General features: G+C 36.4%; 1 protein-coding gene across 1 annotated transcript in view; it reads right to left on the bottom strand.

The window, feature by feature from the left end:
* Positions 1 to 8,047: 8,047 nt before the first annotated feature.
* The window catches only part of CYSLTR1 (cysteinyl leukotriene receptor 1), a 32,420-nt gene continuing 21,714 nt past the window's right edge, over positions 8,048 to 18,753 (bottom strand). Inside the window, exons 2-3 of the mRNA XM_066356283.1 lie at positions 14,297 to 14,382; positions 8,048 to 10,426 (exon numbers count right to left, since the gene is read on the bottom strand). Of these exons, the coding sequence (XP_066212380.1) occupies positions 9,380 to 10,399 (1,020 nt within the window). The 5' untranslated portion in view covers positions 10,400 to 10,426; positions 14,297 to 14,382 and the 3' untranslated portion in view covers positions 8,048 to 9,379. The remainder of the gene's footprint in view (positions 10,427 to 14,296; positions 14,383 to 18,753) is intronic.

The raw sequence follows: 18,753 nt of genomic DNA on the forward strand, positions 1-18,753 counted from the left end.
CTGAGATATTTGGTTTCATATACATTTTTGGAATATTTGTTTTAGATCTGTGAAATATGCCATTGGTATTTTAATAGGAATTGCACAGAAGGTTTAGATTGCTTTGAACAGTATGGACATTTTAATGATATTAATTCTTCACATCCATGAACATAGTATATGCTTCCACTTGCTTGTATCTTCCCTGATTTCTTTTTCAATGTCTTATAATTTTCTGAGTACAAGTCTTCTAACTCCTTGGATAAATTTGTTACTAGGTAGTTTATTTTTGTTGTTGCATAGTGAAGTGGATTGTTTCCTTAATTTCTATTTCTGACAATCTATTGTTGGTATATAAAAATGCCTCTGATTTCTGAATATTAATTTTATATCCTCCCACCTTGCTGAATTCATTTATCAGGTCTAGTAGCTTTTTGGCTAAAATGTTAGGATTTTCTATGTACAATATCATGCATGTTGTCAGCAAATAATGACAGTTTTACTTTTTCTTTTCCAGTTTGGATGCCTTTCTTTCTTTCTTTCTTTTTAATGAGAGAGAGAGAGACAGATAGGAAGAGAGAGAGATGAGAAGCATGCACTCGTAGTAGCAGCATTTTAGTCGTTCATTGATTGCTTTCTCATACATGCTTTGACTGGGTTTTTTTTTGCTTAGTTAGTGACCCTTTGCCCAAGCCAGTGACCTTGGACTCAATCCAGCAACTGTGGGGTCATTTCTATGATTCCACGCTCAAGCTGGCAAACCCGCAGTCAAGCCGGATGAGCCCTCTGTCGACCTCAGGGCTTTGAACCTGGGCCCTCACCATCCTAGGTTGACTGGATCCGGTTTACTAATATTTTGTTGAGAATTTTAGCATCTGTGTTCATCAGGGATATTGGCCTATAGTTATCTTTCTTTGTAGTGTCTTTACCTGGTTTTGCAATTAAGGTAATGTGTGCCTTATAAAGTGAGCTTGGAATCTTCCTTCCTCTTGAATTTTTTGTAATAGTTTGAGGATAATAGGTGTTAGTTTTTGAACATTTGGTAAAATTCACCTGTAAAGATACCTGGTCTAGGACTTTTGTTTGTTGGGAGTTTATTGATAATTGTTTTGATTTCATTTGTTGTAATTGGTCTGGTCAGGTTTTTGATTCTTCCCGATTCAGTTTTGGAAGATTGTATGTGTGCTGTGCCAGAGGTGTGGTACAGAGATCCAATTACTCACAGATGGATTTTAGGGAGAAATTTATTATGACTAATAACAATAATAAAAACAATCAAGGCAAAATAAAAAGGGGTTTGAACTTATGTAACCCAAGAAATAGTAAAGGAAAAGCTTAGTATAATCAACATATCAATAAGCTACACAGCATTACCAGATGAAGAAACATCAGCATGGGCTTTAGAGTAATAGCTAGTTAAAGCAATAGGCTAAGAAAAAAAGAATTATGAGTATATATAAATCTCACCAAACTGTGGAGAACACACCACCAGACCAGGAAGCCTCATCCTGGGCTCCAAAGTTGGCTGCTCCCCTTGCACATCGACGAGGAGGAGTTCTCTAGAGCTTCTGGGGCAGTATAGAACCCTACCCATTTTATGGGAAAATTTTGGCTGGAGGTCCTTATGCAAGGGCCCTTTGGGCATAGCCTCTAGGAACGAAGAATGAACACCATATTCTGGAGCCATGAATAGTTAGCTGGGCCAGCAGTCAAGTGATAAGAACAACCTGCCACTACCTCCCTGGTTTCAGGGGATACTTCACACATGAGCAGCCTGGTGGAAAGCAGGATGTCTTACTCCACTCTGACTAAATGACTCAGTTATTCCTGTAACCGTTCTTGCGACCCTTATTGTTAATGTTCAACTGAGTTCAAATTCATATATGTATTGTTCCTTCACAGTATGTTTCTAGGAATTTATCTATTTTACCTAGTTTGTCCAATTTTTTGACATATAGTTACTTCATAGTATTTTCTTACAATCCTTTGTATTTCTGTGATGTCAGTTGTTACTACTTCTCTTTCATTTCTAATTTTATTTTGGTCTTGTCTCTGTTTTTCTTGATGAGTCTGGTTAAAGGTTTATCAATCTTGTATGTTTTCAAAGAACTGGCTCTTGATTTTTTAAAAGATTTTATTTATTCATTTGAGAAAGGATAGAGAGAGAGAGAGAGAGAGAGAGAGAGAGAGAGAGAGAAGGGAGACACAAGTGGGGAGGAGCAGGAAGCATCAACTCCCATATGTGCCTTGACTAGGCAAGCCCGGGCTTTTGAACTCAAGACCTCAGCTTTCCAGGTCAACTCTTTATCCACTGCGCCACCACAGGTCAGGCACGGCTCTTGATTTTCTTCATCTTTTGTATTGTATTTTTTTTTCACCCCTATATCATTTATTTCTGTTCTGATTTTTATTATTTTCTTCCTCCTACTTCCTCTGAGTTATGTTTGTTGTTCTTTTTCTAGTTCTTTTAGGTGCAGGGTTAGATTGTTTATTTCACATTTTTCTTGCTTCTTAAGGTATGCCTGTATGCTATGACCTTCCCTCTCAGGACAGCTTTTACTGTGTCCCATAAACTTTATGTTGTTGTATGTTCATTTTCATGTGTTTCAAGGAAATTTTTTATCTCATCCTTGATCTCATTGTTAACCCATTTGTTATTTAAAGCTATGTGTATAATGAAAGAGAGCTTTGATAGCTGATAAAGTTTGAAAGGACTGTTAGACACCAGAGGAATGTGTTTGAAGACTGTGGCATGTTAATGCCACAGGGTATTATATAGCCATTAGGAATTATAAGCATGAAGGTCCTTCTAATGTCAATGTGCTAGGATAGTATACAATATTCTTAAGATGTTCATCCAGATAAAATTACGTCATTGTTCATGTGTTCATGCAATTAAAAAACTTAAGCAAGCATATAGTTTAAATAAACTTGGTTTTAAAAATAGACAAATTAATCATTAAAAAAATAAAACACTAGACCCTTGCTAAATGAATAAGCCAGTCAGAAAAGGATAAGTATTATATCATTTCACTTATATGTGGAATCTAATGAACAAAATAAACTAACACATAAAAATAGAAACAAGTCTCATAGATACTGAGAACAGACTGACAGCTGTCAGATAGGAGGGTTGTTTTGGGGCTGGGTGAAAAAGGTGAAGGGATTAAGCAAAGAAAAAAAAAACCCTCATGGATACAGACAACAGTATGGTGATTACCAGAGGGAAAGGGGGTTGGGAAGAGGTAGAAGAGAGTCAAGGGGGGATAAATGGTGATGGAAGGAGACTTGATTTGGGGTGGCGAACAACACATTGTGTAATATACAGATGATGTATTATAGAATTGTATAGTTGAAACCTATATAATTTATTAATCAATAGCACATCAATCAATCCAAATTTTAAAAAAATATTGCTTCTAGTATTTATATTTTGAAGTTGGAAAATGGTCCAGAAGGATATTATAGAGAATTAAGAAATTGAGTTCTAGAGTCAGACTGCCTAAGTTAGAATCCTGGTTCTGATATAGCGCTAATTTCTTTTTTATCTTTTTTTAAAATTTAAGTCATTAAATTTAATGGGCTGACATTGGTCTGTAAAAACACATAAATTTCAAGTGTACATCTCTATGGCATGTGAACTATTTGTTGCATTGTGTACCCATCACCTAAAGTCAGTTTTAAAATTTTTTGTAAATTAGGTGGCTTATTCATTTAGCATGGGTTTAGTGTTTTAAATGAGCAAAATAGGGATAATAATGGTCCCTATCTCACAGGGAAGTTGTAAGCATTAAATGATACAGGTAAAGTACTTAAAACAGAGTAAAATCTCAATAAATGTTAGATAACATGATTTAAAGGCATACTTTTTATCCATAAGTAAGTGATAATTCCACAAAGTGGTGATTCCACTTTGGGAGAAAATATTAACACATATAGAAAATTGGGAAAAAAGTGCTAAACAATGTGGTATAGACTATAAATACATATGACATTAAAGAACAAATTCATGGTAGCTTGCAGGTGATTGAAGTATGGTATGTTTTTATGTGGGAGGAAGTGGAAAAATGAATAAAAGTGAGAACAAAGGCAAAAGCCTAGAGAAAAGAATAAGCAAACAACAGATTCTTGTATAAGCAATACAATTGAATCATTACCATATTTTGTTCTAATTATTTCAAAATTGAGAATTTGTATAGTAAATATGAATCAGTATATTTAAGTAACAAAACCATCTCTAAATAATTTTCTTGCCTTATTTATTTATTTATTTATTTATTTATTTATTATTTCAATGAATTTAATCTTTTTCATTTTTTACAGAGACAGAGAGTCAGAGAGAGGAATAGATAGGGACAGACAGACAGGAATGCAGAGAGATGAGAAGCATCAATCATCAGTTTTTTGTTGCGGCACCTTAGTTGTTCATTGATTGCTTTCTCATATGTGCCTTGACCGTGGGCTTTCAGCAGACCGAGCAACCCCTTGCTTGAGCCAGCGACCTTGGGTCCAAGCTGGTGAGCTTTGCTCAAACCAGATGAGCCCACGCTCAAGCTGGTGACCTCAGGGTCTTGAACTTGGACCTCCGCATCCCAGTCCGACGCTCTATCCACTGCGCCACCGCCTGGTCAGGCTATTTCAATGAATTTAAAAAATTAAATTTATTGGGCCTGAGCAGTGGTTGTACAGTAGATAGAGTGTTGACCTGGAGTGTCAAGGTTGCCAGTTTGAAGTCCAAGGTCACCAACTAGATCCTGGTATTGCTGGCTTGAGCCCAAGGTCATTGGTTTGATCCCAGGTCAAGGCACTTATGAGAAGCAATCAATGGCCATACAACTACATATAACAATGAGTTTATGCTTCTCCTTCTTTCACTCCCTTTCTCTTATTCTCTCTTTCTCCCTCACCCCTTTCTTCTATATAAATAAGAAAGTAAATTTATTGGGGGTCAAATATATGGTGGTGGAAGGAGATTTGACTTTAAATGGTGGGACCACAATGCAATATACAGAAGATGTATCATAGAATTGTACACTTGAAACCTATATAACCTTATTAACCAATGTCATCCAATAAATTTAATTTTAAAAATTCATAGAAAAATACCTTAAAATGATATTATCTTATACAGTGTGTCCGTAAAGTCATGGTGCACTTTTGACCGGTCACAGGAAAGCAACAAAAGATGATAGAAATGTGAAATCTGCACCAAATAAAAGGAAAACTCTCCCAGTTTCATACCTATTCAATGCAGTTCGATGTGCACTCATGCACAGATTTTTTAGGGCTCCTTAGGTAGCTATCCTGTATAGCCTCTACAGACTCGTCACTGACTGATGGCCTACCAGAATGGGGTTTCTCCACCAAAATGCCGGTTTCCTTCAACTGCTTATCCCACTGAGTAATGTTATTCCTATGTGGTGGCGCTTTGTTATAAACGCGCCGACATTCATGTTGCACTTTGGTCACGGATTCGAATTTAGCGAGCCACAGAACACACTGAACTTTCCTCTGTACCGTCCATATCTTGACTGGCATGGCCGCGGGCTGCTCCGCTGTATACACAGTGTTACGTCATCATCTGTGCATGCGCATATGCTGCCACATCACCCTGAAGAAACTGGAAGGATTTTCCTTTTATTTGGTGCAGATTTCACATTTCTATCATCTTTTGTTGCTTTCCTGTGACCGGTCAAAAGTGCACCATGACTTTATGGACACACTGTATATATATATTTTTATTATTATTTTTCTCTTTCCATGTAAGAGGAGGGGAGATAGTAAGACAGACTCTGCTTGCACCACAACTGGGATCCACCCAGTGACCCCTGTCTTGGGCCAATGCTTGAATCAACAGAGCTATTTTTAGCACCTGAGGCACATCTGTTTAGACCAACCAAGCTGTCCTTGAACCAATAGAGCCACTGGCTGCAGGAGGGGAAAAGGGAGAGAAGGGGAGAGGAAGGAAGAGAGAAGCAGATGGTCACTCCTCATATGTGTCCTGACCAGGAATCATACCCAGGACATCTATACGCTGGGCCAACACTCTATCCACTGAGCCAACCAGTCAGGGCCACCTTGTATATTTTTAAGGTAACACTTTAACATATGCATGCATGTTATGATCACATTTTAATTTAAAAAATGCCCTATAAGAAAGACAAGTATTATTTCATTTTATAAATGAGAAAGGTGAAGATCAGAATTTATGTCCCTACTTAAAGTTTTATCACTAATAAATAATAGAGACTAAGTGAACATCTAGGTCTTCTGGCTTCCAATGTAGTGACCTTCTATCATGCTATATTTACTGAACAGCAGAAAGCTTAGTAAGTGAGAAATGAGGACTGACATTTATGATAAATATTATATTTGATCTTTGTCTGAAGCAAGGAAAAAGGGGTATGGGATGAAAGTATAGTTTCTGCCAAATCTCAAGTATGTTAAACAAAAATAAATGAGCATAGTGAAAAATGCTGCAATGAACATAAGGGTGTATATATCTTTGCAAGTAAATGTTTTTATATTTTTCGAGTAGACACCTAGAAAAGGAGTTACTGGGTCATATGGTAAATCTATTGTTATTTATTTATTTAATTTTTTTAGTTTAGTGAGAGGAGGGGAGGCAGAGAGACAGACTCCCACATGCACACAGACCAGAATCCACCTGGCAAGCCCACTAGGGGTTGATGCTCTGCCCATCTGGGGCCGTTGCTCTGTTGCTCAGCAACTGAGCTATTTTAGCACCTGAGGTGGAGGCCATTAAGCCATCCTCAGTGCTCAGGGCTAACTCATTTGAACCAATCGAGCCATGGCTGCGGGAGGGGAAGAGAGAGAGAAAGAGGGTGGAGGGGTGGAGAAACAGATTGGCGCTTCTCCTATGTGCCCTCACCAGAAAGCGAACCCAGGACAGACACACTCCAGGCCAAAGCTCTACCACTGAACCAACCAGCCAGGGCCTATTGTTAATTTTTTGAGGAACCTTTATACTGTTCTCCATAGTGGCTCTGCCAGGTTATATATCCATCTTAAGTGAATGAGGATTACTTTTTCTTCACAACCTGTCCAATACTTGTTATTATTTGTCTTGTTGATAATAGCTATTCTAACAGGTGTGAGGTGGTATTTCATTGTAGGTTGATTTGTATTAACCTACTAGCTAGTGATGATATGGCCAAGACAAGGAAACAACTAAAGTGCCCTTATGATACATATATAAAGTGGAATACTACTCATCCTTAAGAAAAGATGAAATACTGCCATTAGCAACAACATGGACAGATGGATCTTGAGAATATCATGCAAAGCAAAATAAGTCTGACAGAAAAAGGTAAAAACTATATGCTTTCACTCATATGTGGAATATAAAACTAAGCAACAAATGAACAAACAATAAAAACAAACAAACAAAAACTCATAGACACAAAAACAGTATGGTGGTTACTAGAGGGAAGGGGTGGAAGGAGAGTAAAGGGTCAACTACAGGCAGTCCCTGGGTTACAAATAAGATAGGTTCTGTAGGTTTGTTCTTAAGTTGAATTTGTATGTAAGTTGGAACAGGTACATTTTCCCATTAAATACAACTTAGATGTTTGTCTTAACATAGTATTTATTTTTACCTTTCTATTAATATAAATACTTAAACATTTTCAAACCTAGAGAACCTATATTGTTTGTAACCTGGGGACTGCCTGTATATGTTGACAGAAGATGATTTGACTTCGGGTGGAGAGCACAAAATGCAATATACAGATGATGTATCATAATAATATATACTTAGTGGCTCGATTGGTTTGAGTGTTGGCCCCAGACACTGAGGATAGCTTGGTTGGTCTGAGTGTTGGTCTCAGGCAGTGAGGATAGCTTGGTTGAATTGAGCATTGGCCCCAGACACGGGTTGCCAGGTGGATACTGGTTGGGCACATGAAGAAATATACACTTGAAACCTGTATAATCTTATTAATCAATATCACCCCTATAAATTTAATGAAAAGAAAGAAAAAAATGGGCATTAGTTATTACTATGCTTTTGCTTATGTTTTTATTTTTTTCCAAAAGGTTTGCAGTATTAGATGTGAAATAAAAATAACACACATTTAGAAAGAACTCCTTTCATAACTTTACTTTTTCTTTACCATTATCATTTATTTACTCTGAGGTAATATACTATTTGAAACACAGAATTAAGAAACAGTCCACACTTTGTCTAAGTCTTATCCATGAATATTATATTTCAGCTGTAAGCAAGTTCTTTTTGCTGTTTTAAGAACAACGTTTCCACTGTAATATAAAAACCACTGTAAACATATTCTTGATATTCCTGTCAACATGCCAATAAAAAGTAAAGAGTACAAAACAATAATAAAGCTTATAATTAACTTCCATTCATAATTGCATATCATAGAACAAAATATCTTACACGTAGTTGTACATATATGCATAAAAATAAGTATTTCTGAAAACAGTTTGTAATATCAACATTCAAAATTTTACTTAAAAATCCATTTTACTTAATTTTGGTCCCAGTAATAAGCATGTAGAAAAATAAATCTTTTTTTATATTCTTTTAAGTAAAATTTTAATTACTTCTGGTCAAATATATGAATATGACAGTTGTCTGCTTTCTTATAGCAGGTCTGTGTGTCATGTAGGGAGAGAATTCCCTATAAGAATCTCAGTAATTAACAAAAACTCCACCACTCTCTTTTGGAGACCTGAGTAAGGACCAAGTTTATCTTCCTTAGTTTCCAAATTGAACATTTGCATGGAGCCTTTATGGCAATTTGGCTGACTACTAGGCTGTTGTAGCACTTGCACATTCCCTTTTGGAAGAAATGGCCCTGTTTTCCCTAGCCAATCAATACTTCAAAGGAAGAAGGTGGCAGTGCATTTTATGTAGCTCCTGGGTCATTCCCATTCTCATGTGTTGGCATGCCTGCAAAAGGGATAGGTTAGTATGATTGAGAACTATTTGCTAATTTTCTATCTTCAAAGTCTAGTTCTTATCTTCTGTAAAGCTTTTATTTGAGGCAGGAACCTTGATCTTGGACCAAATTTTTGAGTGCCAATACACAGATATACCTTTTGGCAAATGATTAAATTTATAATTTAGTTGGCAGTTGTGAACTGAAATTTTAACACTTAAAATACTTTTAAGAACTCTAATAATGTGGATGCATAAATGAAATAGGTTTATAAGCACATATTCAGTTAAATACACTGCTTACAAAAATTAGGGATATTTTATAGCTTCATATTCATTTTGAAATATCCCATAATTTTTATGAGCAGAATATATGTAAATCATTAATGGAATTTGCTATTTTTATTGTAAATTATTTGAGAAAATACTTGCTCAGGAAACACTTTTTCATTTATTTGTATTGAAGATGGGTTCACACTATTCACGAAGTTCATCTCCTTTTTCTGGCAATGAAGCCTTCTTTTTGGGCACATAAGTCATGCTGGACGAAGAATGTTTTCTAAATGTAGACAGCCTTCTCCTAAAGTTCCCGCCCGAAAAGAAATACAGGAGAGGGTCAAAACAACAATTTGATGCAGCCAGAGACAAGGTTATGACCACTGACTTTTGCATTCTAAGGACAGAATCACATGGTTTAGTTTCATTGTGTAATAAGTGAAGGTGGATGGTACGCTGAATATGATATGGCATGAAGCTGATCAAAAAGGCAGCTGTCACAATTATAATCATTCCTATAGCCTTTTTACGACTTGGTACATTTTTCCTCATTGAATTTTTTAGTAAGGTCAAAATAATCATTGTGTAACAGACAATTATAATAACAAAAGGAATGGTAAATCCAACAAACAATGCTACATAGTGCAAGATCAAAACATGATTTTTAGCTTGACTGTCTTGTGGAGGCTCAAAGCACTTGGTATTGTTTTTCTCATCTTTGTAAGGTTTCGACATTAAAAATGGAGAACTAGTCAAAATCACAAAAATCCAAATGCTAACACACACAAATCTGGCTTTTTTCTGTGTAACCAAATTAATGTTCTGGACTGGGAAAACAATTGCAATGCACCGGAAAAAGCTCATGGCTGTCATAAAGAAAATGCTACAATAGAGGTTGACATATAAAGCATAGGTGCTGAGACGGCACAAAAAATCACCAAAAAACCAAATGCCTTTATGAACATAATAGACCACGCGAAGAGGAAGTGTGCACACACACAGTAGATCTGATACTGCTAAATTAATCATGTATATTTGGAAGGCTGACTTCTCATGATATGTTTTTATGAGGACATAGAGCACAAAGCTATTGCCAAAGAAGCCCACAACAGAGATCAGTGAGTACAAGGTGGAGTACACTTGATTGCGGAAGTCATCAATAGTGTCATTACATATGTTGTTACTGGCAGAAGATATGGTTAGATTTCCAACTCCATCCATGTTTCTCTAGGAATGTCTGCTTGGTACCTACAATATATAGATTTAAAAAAATCTTGTTAATTTTTACCAGACCATAAATAACAATAGTACTAAAGTTTCACTTTATAGTGTCACTATGTATATATTTTGAAAAAGGCAGGAAGCAAGGGTGGTGGAGCAATAAAGGATTCAACTGCACCTTGTTCCTAGGAGAAGCACTCCCCTCTTTTCCATTCATGTTTGCTTGATGGACTTCCTCTTAATATTCAAGACTTAGGTAAAATAGCTCTGTTTTATTTTATTTTATTATTATTATTTTTTACAGAGACAGAGAGAGAGTCAGAGAGAGGGATAGATAGGGACAGACAGGCAGGAACGAAGAGAGATGAGAAGCATCAATCATCAGTTTTTCTTTGTGACACCTTAGTTGTTCATTGATTGCTTTCTCATATGTGCCTTGACCTTGGGCCTTCAGCAGACCAAGTAACCCCTTGCTCAGGCCAGCGATCTTGGGTCCAAGCTGGTGAGCTTTGCTCAAACCAGATGAGCCAGCACTCAAACTGGTGACCTCGGGGTCTCGAACCAGGGTCTTCCGCATTCCAGTCCAACACTCTATTCACTGCGCCACCGCCTGGTCAGGCGCTCTGTTTTATTTTGAGTTTTATTACTCCAGTACTATTCTGTACAGCTTCTTTTTAAGTGAGTTTGTTTTTCAATTAGAGAAAAGCTCTAAAGAGAGTAGTTTCATAAAAATTAATCTATCTATCTATCATCCATTGGAAAAACACTGAATTATCTTGGAGAATAAAATCTGGGTGAAAATGTGTGGGTCTCTCAAGAAGAGGGCTTTCTAGGTAACATCTTCTGGGTGATGCTCCCATCTAGGAAAAATATTGGATTTGTTATTAATGGAACTAACTCCCCTGGGAGATAATCTTAATCTAGAATATGGTTCACTCTATTTAGAACCACAGAACATCAAGGATGGAAACATTATAGAAGCCATACAATTATTTTAATGAGGAAATACTTAAAAAAAAGGTGAAATACATTTCTAAAATTTGTACCATAAATTAAGGCTTTGAGGAAAGACTTAGCGTATCTCATTGGAATATACTTTATGGGTGAGGATATTTTTGTAGTTGTTCATCCTTGTTCTCTTCCTAGACTCCCATTCAAAACCTTACTGTTGAAAAATACATGATTTCTCTTACAGCAAGAAGTTATTACTTGATCTAGCCTAGTTCAACTATATCAGGGCAGTTAATCAGGGCAATTAACAAGCTCTGATCAGATTAAAATGGGGGTAAGATAGTGCGGAAGCAGTGGTTTCTTTAGTATTCTTTCAGATCCTTTTCCTTTATTCTTTAATAAGGTGGGAGCAAGTCATCAATATATACTATAATATGGTGGATAACCTTTGATTGAAGTCTAATTTGTTGGCCTTTTACACATCTCTTGTTCCATGATAGGAGAGAAGTTAGAGTTTGTAAGGTGAGAGAACTACTTGAGCTTGTAAGAACTGCCAGCAATAGGGGGCAATAATCTTGTCTCTGCAGTAAGGACACAAAAACAGTTATGGTAGTGGTTGTTGGTAAGATATAACTTCCCAGACTTACTACTGCTAGCAATTATATTTGCTGCGAAGATGTGCCACCCATTCATCTGTCCAAACTCTTTCCATTTTCCACTTTCATTAAAAAAGTCTTTATCTTCACCAAGAACTGTTGGTGTATGATAAAAAAAAAAGATGCATCATTTTGAGGATGCATAGCTTAAGAAAATAGAGAAAAATGAGTTCACTATTCTCAACCTCTGCATTCTTTCTGTTTGCTTTCCAGGTACCTGCCTCTTTGACTATTTGTAGAAAAAAGGCAAACTACCTAAACTTAATCTAGTCTTATTATGTTAGTCTTGAATTAAGTTTTCCTTAAATAGAGCACTGTTATGTTGTGAAGCACTAGATAGTGTTATTGACATTTTTGATATAGCCTTTGTTTTAAGAATTACACTTGAAGGGTATTAGATCATAACCATTTGTCCTTTCTACCATCAGCCACTCACTATGCTCTGCCACAAACTCTTTCCAGAATAGTTTTCCATACATTGTAGCTTTCAATTATGTCATGTGCTTGCTGTAAATCCTTCAATGGTTCCCATGTGTCTTCAGAACAAAATACAGGTTCCTTGGCCTGATTAAGGCTCTCTACAGTCTGGTTGCAACTAAACTTTCCTAGCTTCTTTCTCATTTCTCTTCTTTGTACATCCTAATATTTAAAAGAGCAACTATTTTATTATACTAGACACATTTTATACATGTTTTCTCACCTGCCTATTTTTTCATGGTTTTCTTCTTTGAAATGTCCTTTCTTCCATATACTTACTGTATGTGCAAAAATTACCTTCAGCTCAAATTATACTTTCTTGACAAAATTTTTCCTCAGTCTCTATCCAAAGTAATTTCTTTATTTTTTTTCTCCTAAGGAACTTTAAATATATTTTGCAGATCATCGATTTGTATGCATATGTTATCCTCCCTCACAGACTCTCTAGATAATATATAAAAAGGAGTCACACACAGGGCTAACACGCATATACATTGTCCATAAGTGCTCAGGAAATGTTAATTGAGTGAATGAGTAAATGAATGATGAAACAAGTTTATCATTTGAAAGGATTATTTATCATTCAGAATCACTTACAGTTATCTTTTCATTCTAAAGTAATTAAAAACCTTTCCAGCTTCAAAACCTAAAGTGGGTCTGTTAAGTAAAATTGCTTCCTAAAGTATTAAGGAAGCTCTAAATCAGTGGTAGTCAACCTGGTCCCTACCACCCACTAGTGGGCATTCCAGCTTTCATGGTGGGCGGTAACGGAGCAACCAAAGTATAAATAAAAAGATAGATTTAACTATAGTAAGTTGTTTTATAAAGATTTATTCTGCCAAACTTAGCAAAAATTCGACATAAAGTACTTGGTAAGTAATTATTATTATATGCTTTAACTTGCTGTAACTCTGCTTTATAAATTTTATAAAGTAAAGTTACTTCTCTACTTTATAAATCACCATTACTGTGGAACTGGTGGGCAGTTTGAAAATTTTACTACTAACAGAGATACAAAAGTGGGCAGTAGGTAAAAAAGGTTGACTGCCCCTGCACTAAATTTTAACAGTAACTGTAAGATTAAAACAAACAAACAAATCCTTATCTTGATACAGAGTGATCATTTGTTTATTTGTTAAGTATTATAAGTACATTTGAAATTCTCTGATCTTTCAGTGAAATATGCCAAATAAAACTGATAAAGAAATTAATAAAAAACAGACAAAGAAACATCATCTTTAGTCCTTTTAATAAACTCTATAGTCTTTATAGACAAAAATAAACTTTCCTAGTAATTTCTATATTTAGATTCAATGGATTATTTGTAACTAATTAGTCATTTAATTAGTCATTTAACGGCCTATTAAAATAGGCCATTAAAAAAGACTATAAAACTCTCAAACAAAAAATAAATTCTAAAGGGGTAGGGATCAACTGGTTCAAGTCACTCGTTTCACGGAGAATGGCTTTGCTTGTCTTAAACATCATTTAATTCATTTTTATAGAATTACTGTGATTCCTCAATAATGAAATCCACAGTTTGTGGTACAGAGATACCTAATATCCCATCCCTGCCTTATGCAGCTGATAGTCTGGTGAGAGAGAGAAGGGATGGCTCAGAAGTGTAGGGAGGTTGCAGTACAGTAAGGTAAGAGATATATTAGCACAAAATAAATGGGTTATTAATTGATTAATGTAAACAAGCAATAAATATAAATGAAATTAATTTTTAGTGCAGGTGATGAAGGAATTTACTTTGTTAAGATACTTTGCAAATCGAAAAACAAGAATCATTCAGAAAATGGAGCCATACCTCTTCGTGGCACTGCAGTACTGTTCACAGATGTTCTTGGTTTGTGGTCAGTACCTCTTATGATGTAGTATCAGATGAAGTCTAAACTGAAATTATAAGATTAAAATAAAAATGAATGATATTAAAAGCAGTCCAGAAAGGTCATGGGAGCTTAACAACCTTAGAAACAGATCCAGAGTTTATGATGGGACATCAAAATTCTACTGACAAATTTAGGACTAGTTATTGAATTCCACGACTCATTTTTTTCTCGCCATTCAGTTTCACATCCCCAGGGACAAACTAGGAATACAGACCAAGGCTGATTACAGATGTTTGCTTCTGTGTGCATGTAGCTTCTGTATCTAAAAATAAACATAGTAATATAAAAAATACTCTTTTCACTATAAAATCATGGTATTTTCCCTATTTTCTCTTCTAAATAGTTTGTTATAAAGTTCAAAGGGAAAACAATGTAGGAGTTTATGTCCAATGATCTAATTTCCTAGGAAAAAGAGTTAAAATATCAAAAATACCAAGTATATCTTTGTGGGGTGGCTTAGGGAAAGTTTTTCCTGAATAAGGATGGTTTAGAGCAGTGGTCTCCAACCTTTTTTGGGCCATGGACCGGTTTAATGTCAGAAAATATTTTCACGGACCGGCCTTTAGGGTGGGACGAATAAATGTATCACGTGACCGAGACAAGCATCAAAAGTGAGTCTTAGATAGATGTAACAGAGGGAATCTGGTCATTTTTTAAAAATAAAACATTGTTCAGACTTAAATATAAATAAAATGGAAATAATGTAAGTTATTTAGTCTTTCTTTGTGGACTGGTACCAAATGGCCCATGGACTGGTACCAGTCTGTGGCCTGGGGGTTGGGGACCCCTGGTTTAGAGGACCTTGGATTCTTATCCCTAGAAACGCATAATGGTGATTATTGTTTATATCACTAATTTGGTGTATATTATATGCCTTTGGAGATCAGCGTTTTTTTTTTGTTTTTTTTTCATTTTTCTGAAGCTGGAAACAGGGAGAGACAGTCAGACAGACTCCCGCATGCGCCCGACCGGGATCCACCCGGCACGCCCACCATGGGGCGATGCTCTGCCCACCAGGGGGCGATGCTCTGCCCATCCTGGGCGTCACCATGTTGCGACCAGAGCCACTCTAGCGCCTGAGGCAGAAGCCACAGAGCCGTCCCCAGCACCCGGGCCATCTTTGCTCCAATGGAGCCTCGGCTGTGGGAGGGGAAGAGAGAGACAGAGAGGAAAGTGCGGCAGAGGGGTGGAGAAGCAAATGGGCGCTTCTCCTGTGTGCCCTGGCCGGGAATCGAACCCGGGTCCTCTGCATGCTAGGCCGACGCTCTACCGCTGAGCCAACCGGCCAGGGCGAGATCAGCGGTTTTGTAGTTAATATAGTTAACTTTTCATGAGTATATGTCTCTTTTCTTCAATTACACTATATCATAAAAATCTAAGCCAGTACAGGGGTCCTTAGGTTATGACATAGTTCGTTCCTATGACAGCGATATAACCCAAATTTTGGTGTAAGTTGAAACAAACCCTGACTTAAGTCACTTACCTATTCTAACACAGTTGTAAACTCATGGTCTAGAACAGTGGTAGTCAACCTGGTCCCTACCGCCCACTAGTGGGAATTCCAGCTTTTATGGTGGGTGGTAGTGGAGCAACCAAAGTATAAATAAAAAGATAGATTTAACTATAGTAAGTTGTTCTATAAAGATTTATTCTGCTAAACTTAGCAAAAATCCAACATGAAGTACTTTGCAAGTAATTATTATTATATGCTTTAACTTGCTGTAACTCTGCTTTATAAATTTTATAAAGTAAAGTTACTTCCCTATTTTATAAATCACCATTACTGTGGAACCGGTGGGCAGTTTGAAAATTTTACTACTAACAGAGATACAAAAGTGGGCAGTAGGTATAAAAAGGTTGACTACCCCTGGTTTAGAACATAAAATACAACTAAACCACAGAAAAAGGAAAAGGGCATAACTATACTGTAATGTACACTGTACTGTAGTAACAGAAAAAATGAAAACAAATGAGTAATCCAAAATATGCCTCAATTTTTAAAAAGTATTTAAGGGATTGAGCATCGTAAACTTGAAACGTTGTATGTAGAGATTGTGGTAAATTGAGGACTCCTTGTATAGTCCTCAGGAAATGAATAAAGAAAGGCTTTCTTGGAACAGTAGCAACTTGAACATGTTTCTTCTAAATTTGTCTTGCCCTATGGCAACTTTATCCCTGTTTTCAAGGACACCAGAGGCTTTTCACTTTTCATTTATCTGTGCTAAGTGCCAACAAATTAAACATCCTCCTTCAGTTTATTCTTAGCAAGTATCAACAGCCTGGAACTTTCCAAAGGAACTCTATTGAAAAAATGGAAATCAAGAAGAAAATAACAAAAATGCAAAAATATAAAACAGGTAAGTTTTAAAACTAGGAACCTGAACTTACAGCTACATTATTGATGTTTGAGTCTCCCCTCTACTCTGATAATTATTTTTCGTATCGCCTTCAATTTCTTTTCCTTCTCTGAATTTTCCCTCCTTTGCCAGGTAAGGAGTTGACATAGGTAATCTTTCACTAGCAATCAGGGTGAAGTATATGTTGCAGGTGGGAAAAGGTGGGAAATGAAGTTGGCTTTTATATTTTGTTATTTAGGCAATAAACTTTTTTTTTTTTTGGTTTAGCTTGTCCTAGGTCTTTGTAATCAATAAAGATATAATAACTTAATGTTGAATAAAGAAAATTCTTTCTAATCCTGAAATTGTATGATTCCACTCATCTTATATATGGAGAAAGTTAACTTTGGCTCTTTCACAGTTTTGTGTTTAGACAAAACCTATATTTACCCCTAGTATGGAAAGAGAAAGATAGCTAATAAATTTCTAAAATCCATCTATAAAAAGTTGAATATTGCCAGGCTAATATACTAGTTAACCATTTCCATGGTAGCTATGCAATTACAATTTGGCCCACTTGTTACATACACATGTGAGCAAATGTTGCCATTGTCTGGGTAACAACAGTATAGTGTTTCCTCAAGGTTGAGGTTATGAGGTGTTTCCTATGCTTCCTTTAGTAATTTTGAGCTTTGCACCTAGCAAACACTTAATACTTTCACTCCTTTTCTCTTTAGCTTCCTTGAGAACTCTTGTCTCTGACAGCAGCTTCAGCAGGATTTGATTTCAATTATTTAATTTAGGACTTATTCACATCTTTTATTTGGATATATATACTCTCTTTCCATCATCCCTTAACCTCCATTGAACATGTAACTTGATTAAACTCAAGTTAATCAGGTAAATAAGAGAGCCCAGAGATAATCTAAGAATATAAAATCCCAATTCATAGACCATAGTCTTTATTTTTGCTGCACTAGAACTACCGATGAATGAAAAGGACTGTTGTGCTTTCTAAGTGTGGTTCAGGTAGAGTGAGTGACCTACAAGTGAGGAAAGAAAATAGTAGTGCTACTTTGTTTGTTTCTAGTCAAACAAAAAGTCATTCCTAATTCTCTCAGCCCAATCTAATATTTCTCTCCTTTGAAGTCTTGTACTATTTTGTTTGTAATATTCTTCACAATTTTCACTTATTGTTTTTTGTTGTACTCATCTCTACAGTTTTTCAATTTAAACTTCTAAATTCTTTCTACCCTAGTTCCATTAGAATTAAAGGGCAATAACCAAGTTGTATTCTTTTTTCTTAAGTGAGAGATAGATAGATAGAGAGAGAGAGATAGAGAGAAAGAGGGAGAGAGAGAGAGAGAGAAAGAGATGAAAAGCATCAATCATAATTGCATCACTTTAGTTGTTCATTGATTGCTTTTCATACATGCCTTGGGGGGGGCTCTAGCTGAGCCAGTGACCCCTTGCTCAAACCAGCGACCTTGGGCTTCAAACCAGTAACTTTTGGGCTCAAAGCTAGTAACCTTGAGATCATGTCTATGATCCCATGCTTAAGCCAGCAATTCCGTGCTCAAGCTGGTGAGCCTGTGCTCAAACTGGATGAAGTTGTGCTCAAGGCAGTGACCTCTCAGGGTTTTGAACCTAGGTCCTCAGCTTCCCAGGTTGATGCTCTAGCCATGGTGCCACCCCCTTGGTCAGGCCCAAGTTGTATTCTTTTTATTTTTATTTTTATTTTTTTTTATTTATTCATTTTTTTAGAGAGGAGAGAGAGACAGAGAGAGAGAAGGGGGAGGAGCTGGAAGCATCAACTCCCATATGCGCCCTGACCAGGCAAGCCCAGGGTTTTGAACCGGCGACCTCAGCATTTCCAGGTCGATGCCTTATCCACTGCGCCACCACAGGTCAGGCCCCAAGTTGTATTCTTTTTGTGTTTCATGCTGTACATAGTACTGTGCCTTTTAAACATTAGTTGATTTGAATGAATTAGTTTTCTATATTATTTCATTGATGGCTTATCATACCAGAGGGGATCC

This window comes from Saccopteryx leptura, chromosome X (assembly GCF_036850995.1).
Source record: "Saccopteryx leptura isolate mSacLep1 chromosome X, mSacLep1_pri_phased_curated, whole genome shotgun sequence".
Classification (NCBI taxonomy): Eukaryota; Metazoa; Chordata; class Mammalia; order Chiroptera; family Emballonuridae; genus Saccopteryx; species Saccopteryx leptura.